The sequence below is a fragment of the Neolamprologus brichardi genome, chromosome 17 (genome assembly GCF_056152115.1).
Source record: "Neolamprologus brichardi isolate AB-2024 chromosome 17, ASM5615211v1, whole genome shotgun sequence".
NCBI classification, from domain to species: domain Eukaryota; kingdom Metazoa; phylum Chordata; class Actinopteri; order Cichliformes; family Cichlidae; genus Neolamprologus; species Neolamprologus brichardi.
Window position 1 is genome coordinate 24,442,602 of NC_142120.1, and position 10,183 is coordinate 24,452,784.

Below are 10,183 nucleotides of genomic sequence, written 5' to 3' on the forward strand. Positions count from 1 at the left end.
CATCTCGATTGGGTTTAGGTCAGGTGACTGAGGAGGTCAGGCCATCTGGCGCAGCACTCCATCACTCTCCTTCTTGGTCTAATAGCCCTTACACAGCGTGGAGGTGTGTTTGGGGTCACTGTCCTGTTGAAAAATAAATGATGGTCCAACTACACGCAAACCGGATGGGATGGCATGTCGCTGCAGGATGCTGTGTTAGCTCTGGTTCAGTGTCCTTTCAGTTTTGAATAAATCCTCAACAGTGTTGCTAGCACCCCCCGCGAACCTGAAAAGGACAAGCGGAAGCGAATGGATGGATGAATTTGAGGGTCGTTTTTTCTTTGTGTGTGTGTGTGTGTGTGTGTCATTTTTGTCCACACGCCATACCAGTTGGCGGCGGCAATGCACCGTTTCGCTGTTTGCCAACAAGAAGAAGCGGAAGGAAGAAGAAGTCGAACCGGAAATAATATTTACTCTTTCCGGTTTGGCGTCTAAGGTTTTCTTTTTTTTGGTTCATTTTCTCCATGCCAGAATAGTAGTATCATGGCAAACAGAACCGTTAAAGACGCTAACAGTATACACGGGACTAACCCGCAGTATCTGGTGGAGAAAATCATCCGCACACGAATCTACGAGTCTAAGTACTGGAAGGAGGAATGCTTCGGTCTCACCGGTTAGTAGTGTCTCCAGTGAGCTAACGTTAGCTTCATGAGGGCTCATTTTAGCAAGCGGGTTACTATCGACATTAAGCGGGCTCAGTTATATTCTTGGGGAGATAGGTGGATAGATATTTTTAGGCAATAGAAATTATTTTATTTTAGGCCAAAGATTCAAGACACAGTCATACAAGGACAACACACGTTAAGATGTGTCCTGAACTGCTCCTTGACTGCAAAATAATTTAAACAATAAGTAACTTTAAATTAGAAATCGGAAATTTTAAATTAAAAAACTGAAAATGTACATTTTGCAAATGGAATATTAAAGTGTTTTGTACCATATTAGCACACCAATGTCCTGGCCGTGCAATGGAAGTAGAATAAACTAAATTAAGTAACGTAAACACAGTAATTGAACTGAGTGACTATAGTTATTTAGTGTAATGTAAACAGAGTGACTGGAGTACAACAGTGTAACATAAGCAGTAGTGAAGCAGCATGATCAGTGTAGCAGCGTGTGCCGTAATAATAAATCAGATACGATATGAAATATGACAAGAATATAATATAAGGTCCTGTTCCAGACCCTTATGGTGATTCTATGAGGGGAGTGGGAGCGTGTTCTGATTTAAGCCTTGGATGGCCTGAGGATAGAAGCTCCTCTTGAGTATCTCTGTTTTTGTCCTGATAGTGTGAAACCTGCCTGATTTCAGAAGTTGAAACAGTTTGTTACTGAAGAAAGGCTATAGAAAAAGAAACAAATTTAACACATGGTTGTGTAACATGCCGTTGTGTTAAACGATGTAAATGCAAATGTTTCACCCACATTTGTGACTAAAAACAGACCTGCAAACATATTTAGTTTGACAACATTAAGTCCACGTGGCTGCCAGTTTTATACAGAAGCACTGATAACACAATAGCAGCAGTGATGATAACACTGGCATATTTTCACGTGGAGCTGAACTCTGTTTACACTTATACACGCACCGGGAAGAGCAAAGAGACTTAGCTGTTACAGAGACGCTGAGGAAAGAAAACATGCTTCTAGAGCCCAAAAACAGCAGTTGTTCCTGTAACCACCATTAAAACCTTTACTAGGAAAAAGGTGGCAGGAGCCCTTCATCAAAGCGCCTGATCAACAAACTCCAAAATTTGTTTTACACAGAGAAAAATCTACACTAAGCCTCCAAGAGTAGTATTAAAACATGCAGATGAACTGTTAACTTGGTTTCATACCATGTTTATATTACACAGCTTGCTAAAGGCTGATGGCAGCCTTTACAGCCTTACCTGCAGCAAACAGGGGTCTAAAGGGAGACATGGAGTGTTCTTGGCCATATTTATTTAAAGGCTTTCGTAACATTTTTCAGATTGCAATTGAAATGGTGTAAAATTTTGTGTTAATTAAATTGCATGTCACTCCCAATTTGGCGCATTCCAGCAAAAGGAATAAATGTTAAAAGACCTCATCTACCTCAGAAATTAGAGACTGTTCTGGCCCTTCCTGTACAGTGTTTTTAACCAAGTCAGTGGGAGTCATTGATTTCCAGGTCCTCCTAAAGTCCACAGTCAATTCCTTGGTCTTTGTCACATTGAGCTGCAGAGGTTTCTGCTTGCACCGCATGACGACGGTCCCTTCTGGTGCCTCAGTGTTGCTGATGATCTTGTCAAACACACAATGTTGAAACGCACATATTGTGGTCTTTCTGTCAGGCAATCAACAATCCAGGACACAGCTTGTTGTACTACTTAGGCATTCCTTTCTTCATCTTTCTTCATCTCCTTCTTTGATAGTTGGATACCACAGTAATTGACTCAGAGTGCTAATATGCTAATATGGGAGGGACATCACTCCCCAGTTCTGAAATGCTACTGGTAGTAAAATAGTAGTAAAACTGTAAACTTCTAATCTGTACAAGTCTGTATACCTCTGTTCATTGTCTAATTGGAAACATGTATGCAGGTGCATTTGCAGGCAACAATTGTATACAATGCAATTTGTATTTTTAGTTTTTTGTTAACAATGCTTTTGTATTTTGTTTCATCCTCAGCCGAGCTGGTTGTCGACAAAGCCATGGAACTTAAGTATGTTGGTGGAGTTTTTGGTGGAAATATCAAACCCACTCCTTTCCTTTGTCTCACGCTGAAGATGTTGCAGATTCAACCTGAAAAAGACATCATTGTCGAATTCATAAAAAACGAGGATTTCAAGTGAGTTTTCTGCAGAGAGAAAAGGAGTAAACACTTATGTTGTGTTAATTTTCTCAACCAAGTTCATAGCGTATAGAATTCACTCAAACTCGTGAGACTTTCAGACACATTCCCACTATTTTGCTTAGCTAAGGTTGTAGCATAGTTGTAAAGATAAAAGACCTTTATGAACATTTGACCTTAAGAAAAAGTTGCATGATATTTAGAATACCCATATATGATTTCTTGTATGGCTATATGTTATCAGTGCAAACAGTGGCATTGAGAATGGCATTTTAAATTGCTCTTTATAGCAGCATTATCACTCGAAACTTCAGATCAGTCTATTGACCTTGAAGGAGAAGTCAGAGGTCAAATTTGACAAGATTTTTAACCTTTATATGGTACTTTTTTAATGTTCAGAATACAAACTTGTAAGAATCATAACTTAACTTTTTGTTCAGTTCATCTTGGTGGATGTAAACCAAATTGTAATAGATTATTATGACCCTTGAGTTTTATCTGAATTTCTTCAAAACTTTTTAAGCTATTGTGTTTACAAATCGAATGATGAACTCAAACACAAATGTGATGAATCACCAGGGCTCGCAAAATCGCTAGCCCGACGTCCCGGAGCTAGCGATATCTCCGGTCGGGCGACCAAAATCTATCTCAGCCCCGCCCGTCGGGCTCTATGATAGTGGGGCTGAGATATTTGTACATTTATTCAGTAAATTTGTATGAGTGAAACCTATTTTCCTCGGTTTACTTTGCTGCTGTCACATGGCAGTGTATTTGTTGAATACTTTATTGATAATGATTAGGTAAGGAAAATATGTTTCTGCTATTTTGTAAAATTGTTATTAATAAAAAGCTCTGAAAATTGTTTAAGTACTGTTTTATAGTTTTATGTGTTTTTAAGTGTCTTTGTGCCTGAATGTGATCTTGCTGATTATAATGTTGCACAGCAGTTTGGTAAACTGTTGTCAGCAGCGTGTGTAGCACATTTCGTGCTGGATTGATTAAGAATATATTTTTGTGTGTGTAACACATAGAAGATGTATGACATGTTCGTGCTCATTTTTTTCCCTTTTTTTTTTAGATATGTGCGTTTACTTGGAGCGATGTACATGAGGTTAACTGGAACTGCAGTGGATTGCTACAAATACTTGGAGCCTTTGTACAATGACTACAGAAAGATTAAGAGCCAGAACAGAAATGGAGGTGAGTTTGACAAGTTAATCTATAAATGACTGGACTCTAACTGGTGTTGGAGGGAGGTGAATGATATCGGAAAATTTGCAATAATATTTCTGACATATAAAAGAAAAATACAAAACATTTTATTATTTGCTCGCTGCTTGCAATCAGCAGTACTTGCAATGTACAATGTAAGTGCATGAAATGCATTCTCTATCTTTTCACATGAGCTAATGTCACTAATAAACTTCCTAATTTGAAGTGTGAATCTTATTGAAACAAGGCCCCAGCACTAGGCGCATTACAGTGTAGCAGTACTGACAGCATGAGTCAAAGGCGAGCACAAAAGTGGCATAGGTGTTTAAGTATGAAACTACTGGTTAACATTTTAGTTTAACAATAATTAAAGTAATTTAACCTTGTAACTTGTCAAGAGCTTGTACAGTATTGTAATATAATAAACCTGAATTGTGTTTTTCTAACTCAATTTTTATATGTTTTATACATTTATTCAATTTATGTTATTTTATACCAAAACCTGAGACAGCACAGTCCAGAGAAGTGAGGAATTCATCAAGCATAACTTTTACCCACTAAAGAATATAAATAAATAAATTACAGTAAAATGTAATTTGACATCTTAATAAAAACTTGTTTTACTTGACTATTGTTTTTCTCTTCTTTTTGTTAAAACAGTAATTTTTTAATTCATTGACAGTATTGATTCTGTTTTATGATTGCAAATAAAGAAATCTGACTTTTTTTCTCAGAATTCTGAGATTAAAGTTGGAAATTTGAGAAAAAAGTCAAAATTTTGACTTTTTCCTCAGAATTCTGAGAAAAAAGTCAAAATTCTGACTTTTTTCTCAAAATTCTGGAAAAGAAGAAAAAAAAAAAGGACATGCCCACTTTTTTTCCCCCAGTGGCCCTAATCCTCTTCCGTACAAAGCACTTGCACATACTAGTGGATGAAACATTGCAATTTAGGACAGCTTTGGCAAAAACCTTACATTGGGTGGTTGTTTATATTTGTAGGCACTGTGCATGTATATGTACACCAATCAGGCACCGATCATACAACGAGACACTGATTTTTTTCGTCATTGTGACACTTGTTAGTGGGTGGGATATGTGAGGTAGCAAGTAAACATTTTGTCTTCAAAGTGGATGTGTTCGAACCAGGAAAAATTTTTATTTGTAAATTATTACAGAGTTTGAGGTGATGCATGTGGACGAGTTCATCGACGGGCTTCTTCATGCAGAGAGAATGTGTGACGTCATCCTTCCTCGGCTTCAGGTGTGTTAGTGTCATTTTTGTATATCTGACCTGTTTGACGTGCCAATGTCATTGACTTTTCATTTTTTTATGCGTGTATTACAGAAGAGGCAAGTGCTGGAGGAGGCTGAGATGCTGGACCCAAGGATTAGCGCTTTGGAGGAGGACTTAGATGAAGTAGAAAGCAGTGAAGAAGAAGATGAGGAAGAAGATAAGGTTAAAAAGAAAATTATCAGTAAAAATCTACCATATAAAACTGATCCAAATATATTTCTAATGTTTAAAGAGCCCTCGCTATAACAAAACACAATATGTTCAACTATCAGCTTTTGTTTAACTGCACAGTTAGCATATGTTCAGCTTCACTGAAACATGAAAATCCACCTGTAATAGCAGTAATGTTCAAGTTTGTAAAATGCCTTATAAAAGACTCTGTACATCCAGCGTGGCTAGGAAAACTGTGGTGTTGGCCTTCGATCTGGTGACTCAAACAGGCTCTCCTACACACTGTTCTCATTTGTATACTGTTCTACAAAACCTAACTTTAAAACTAACAAGTGGATTTTCCATGTCAGTGCAGTTACCAAACAACAAGGAACCACTGACTGTTTAAGAGACAGATTGTTGCAGCCAGGTGCAGCACAAAACTGCCCCCCTTGGGCTGCTATTTACTTTTAGTCCCCCTGTTTTCCAGTGATTTATCAGTTCTGCTACTACTTAGCCGACATAAACTAATGTAAGCCTATTAGCTGCAACCAATCTGGTGACGTTACGTTCTGTACTGCCACAAGATGGCGCCGAATATGTAAAAACTGCAAACACAAGTAATACAGATAGTATTACATAGTGTAAATTAGTTCCATTGCAATACAATGACTGGTTTAGGTTGCTCAGCTCAGTTATATAGAGACGTCTGCATAAAATAGCTTCTATGTCCACTGAAAATGTTGTCTGTTAGTGGATTAACTGGAAAATAAAAACATGAATGAATTTGGTTGCAGATGGAGAGAATTCAGACTCCTGAGCCACATAGACGTGGTTACCGTGACAATGACAGACCTCGCCGCTCCCCATCACCACGTTACAGACGCAGCCGTTCTCCCAGACGGTACTCATTGTGCTCATCCTTATATTTTCTTAAGTCTTCATATGTTTGTGAATAAAACAAGTAGACTTGCAGAGCAACCTTTTCCCACATTGAGTGTATACAGTTGCTTTCATTATGGTAAACTCCATTATTTCTTCTTCAGGAGGAGCAGGTCTCCAAAGAGGAGAAGGTATGACTGCTTTTTGCATTCACTTTAATCTTGTTAAAACTGCACTGCTAGTATGTGTGTCTTACAGGAATATCTGTGGTTTTTATTGTACATAAACAGCCCCTCACCACGGAGAGATCGCCATCGCAGCAAGAGCCCCCGGCGCCACCGCAGCAGGTCCAGAGAGAGACGCCACCGCTCCAAATCCCCAGGTAATTAAAGGGGAGATCAGTGTTCTGTGGCCATATGGTGTAACCACAATAACAGACAGCTGAGAATGGGGGAAAATATGGGTTATTAAAGAGTCTGCAGACATTTAAGCTAAACAAGCAACCAAATATATCATTCGTATGATTTAGAGCATATATGTTCTCCATCAACTTCCAAAGCATTTTAGCCATTATATCTTTTACTGTTCACTTACTAATGAACAAAGCACTTTGTTTACAGTTAATCAACCACAATTAATCGATTGGCTTGTTACTGTTATTTTTGTTATGTATATACATATATGTATATATATGTACAGTGGTGACTCGTTTATTGTGGTAGTTAAATTCTAATAATAACCCACAATAGGTAAAATCCGTGAAGTAGCCATATATATATATATATATATATATATATATATATATATATATGTATATATATATATATATATATATATGTATATATATATATATATATGTATATATATATATATATATGTATATATATATATATATATATATATATATATATATATGTGTGTGCGAATAATAAAAATAAAAATAATATATGGTTGAATATATATCGGACATTCTTACCTCCAACAGGGTTTGTTAAAAAATGCATGCAAACCATAAAACACCTGGGCCAGACATTTTTGTGGGACACTCAGGATCAGGGCCAGTGGTCCACAGGATGACTTGGATTCAAATTTGTTTTCATCTATTTATTTTTTGCAAAGATTTGTGCCACAATATCAGTGGGTTTTAAACCACTAAAATGAAGCCAGCAATCATAGAAATTCATGTTTTTCTTCTGCCATCTGTTTTTCAACTGTGTTTTAAGTTTTTAACACTGGAAATGTTCAAGTTCTTTCCATAGTTACATAAGTTTGGAAAACTTTTGTCTATAACTAAAAATGACTTGGTGTCATTGTTGTGATCCAGGTCACCACAGAAGCCACAGACATCGCAGCCATTCCAAGTCCCCAGAGAGGTGAGTATTATTATTATTGTTATTAATGCATATCTGGGTAACGTTATTTGATTAGTGGGCGCTGCGCTTCCTGGTCTTGATGTCAGTGGCTTTGATCTCCTCCTTTAGCCAGCTTATTATCCCAGCAGGGTACCTGATCACAGGCATAGGAGTTGATAGCCCAGATCTTGTTCTTACCATTCAGTTGACTCCTCACGTACTGCTCCTTGGGGCTGTTCATCTTGTAGCCAAACATCTCATGATCACTGCTGCCATAGATCAGCTGGTTAGTCTCGGTATGTTTGCAGTACGTATTGTCCGTAGTGCTGCATTCACATCATCTAGAAGACCTTCAGAGGGTAATTTATGTAATCTTGGTAACCGGCTACAGAGGGTCCAGGATCCTGTCTTTCAGGTCAATTCCTCTCGCACTTAACGATACTTTCTTGATACTCGGGGCTTCATTCCCACCCAATCTTGGGTATCTCCCCCTGACTTGTCGTCTTGGCTCCCCCTTGTGTTGCATTTGTGTTGTTCCTTGCCAATCTCTAGCCGTGAGAGCACTTTCTCCATTATACTTTCAGGATTTTAATTGTCTATAAACAAGTAACTAAATTAAGTAACTAACAAGAAATAGCACAGGCACACTATACTGTGCCGTAATTTGATATGGGCTAAAGACAGAAAAGAAGAAGGAGAAAGAAAAAGAAATGTGTATTTTTAAGCTCCAGGTTAAAAATAACAAGACAGAGAGGGAGAAGAAAGTTTCCCTCTGTGTGCATATTTGTATTCACCAACTCCAGTGTAGTGGTATTATAATATTCATTGTTTATTTAACTTGGTTTTGTTTTGTTTCACGTTACAGGAGTTCAAAAAAGAGTCACAAGAAGAGTCGAAGAGGAAACGAGTGATTTTTTTTTTTTTTTCTTTTTGTTTTTATACCAAACTTTCAGAAATCTGCTTTCTAATTCCTGTGTATTTGTTTTCTTTTCCCTTGTTGTTTTTTTATTGGGGGGGGGGGGGTATAAATATATAAAATATTTCATGTAAACATGTTCATTGTGCTTAGAATGTGTTTCATAATCTGATTTGATCTGACATTTCAAAAATAAAGGCCCCTAAATTGTGACTCCTCAGATGTTTCAAGGATGTTGTTGTTGTAGTTGTAATAGAATAAGTAGTAGTAATAGTTATTATTATTATTATTAACTGATAGGCAAATGAGGGACGTTTCAAATTTGTAAATGCATGTTTGTCACATATTTACTTGTGTGTTAAGACAACACAAGTAAATGTGAATTGTAGTTTCTAAAAGCGGTTAGTAGTGAGGGGCTGGGGAAACATTGATGCCCCCCCCCCCCCCCCCCCAAAAAAAAACAACAACAAAAAACAACAACAAAAAAACATGACCCTGGGTAAAAAAGTGATGGTTTGAAAAGCTCAGTTCAGTTTCATTAGCCACACTGAGGCCTGATTACTGCCACACCTGTGCACCACTGTGCGTGAGTGGATTCCAGCATGGAGTGATTTTGCAAGTGAGCCACAGACTGTGTGAAGAGGAGTGTGGCCCTGGACTTTCCCTCGATTCCCCCGGAGGCCTGCGTTTGAGTCCAGCCTGTCCGGCCTTGACAGTAATAATGACTGTAGAAGCTACCGGAGCACAGAGGAGAAGAGCTGGTGAAGCCTGGAGACCGGGTGTTTGTCAAGGTGATAAAAGGAAAAACATGGTCAACAACCCAGGTAGGAGGTACATCAGACACTGCGGTCCACACCTACTGCTGTAAAAATAGCTGAGCAAAATACCTGGTTACATCGAACTCACATCACCATTTCGACTACCATCAGGTAATTGTCCAGCCAGCCTAGCATGTATGCTGCAGATGTTTAGAAGTCCTTCGCTGCCCCCAAGTGTAACCTGTATTTCTTTCTGCATTATTGCATACAGCAGGGCATGCAGGATGTTCGGAACGTGCTGTTGAACGTTTATCCCTAACAACACTGCACCTAATGGAACTGAACCAAGCATTAGAAGGGCTCACTGGCCTGAAATGACTCAGCACTTTTCCATGCATGGTATCAGTCAGCATTTGCGGAAATGAACAGGATATTGAAATCCAGCTCGAAGTACCAATCCAGACGCCGCTTTCTCTTGGAAGACCCTTCCCCTGATCTGTGATACAGTCTTGTCAAGGAGATCTACAGATAATTCCTTCAGTTTGGTTTGTGCTCTGACTTGCACTGTTAACTTTGGGATTTTAAATAGACAGGTGTGTGCTTTTTCAAATCATGTCCAGTCAAGAGAATTTACCACAGATGGACTCCAATCAAACTGTAGAAACATCTGATAGATGATTACTGGAAACAGGATGTATCAAAGCTTGTTTCTCAGTGTAATGTTAAAGGCTGTGAATACTGTAAATATATTTTTGTTTTCAATA

The 10,183-nt window shown here is 38.3% G+C and overlaps 1 protein-coding gene across 1 annotated transcript; it reads left to right on the top strand.

Annotated features, from left to right (window-relative positions):
* Positions 1–453: 453 nt before the first annotated feature.
* Positions 454–8,754, top strand: prpf38a (pre-mRNA processing factor 38A). Its single transcript, XM_006803609.3, has 10 exons — positions 454–652; positions 2,693–2,852; positions 3,934–4,055; positions 5,243–5,328; positions 5,413–5,523; positions 6,309–6,415; positions 6,558–6,584; positions 6,684–6,775; positions 7,718–7,766; positions 8,611–8,754. Exons 1-10 carry the CDS (start codon positions 523–525, stop codon positions 8,654–8,656), a joined length of 930 nt encoding a protein of 309 aa, XP_006803672.1. The 5' UTR covers positions 454–522; the 3' UTR covers positions 8,657–8,754.
* Positions 8,755–10,183: the final 1,429 nt, after the last annotated feature.

Excerpts from the sequence above, each read along its gene's own strand:
- prpf38a (XM_006803609.3), top strand. The coding sequence starts at position 523 with ATGGCAAACAGAACCGTTAAAGACGCTAACAGTATACACGGGACTAAC. Across the intron at positions 2,853-3,933 it reads ATAAAAAACGAGGATTTCAA|ATATGTGCGTTTACTTGGAG; the intron begins GTGAGTTTTCTG and ends TTTTTTTTTTAG. Across the intron at positions 6,416-6,557 it reads CGCAGCCGTTCTCCCAGACG|GAGGAGCAGGTCTCCAAAGA; the intron begins GTACTCATTGTG and ends TTTCTTCTTCAG.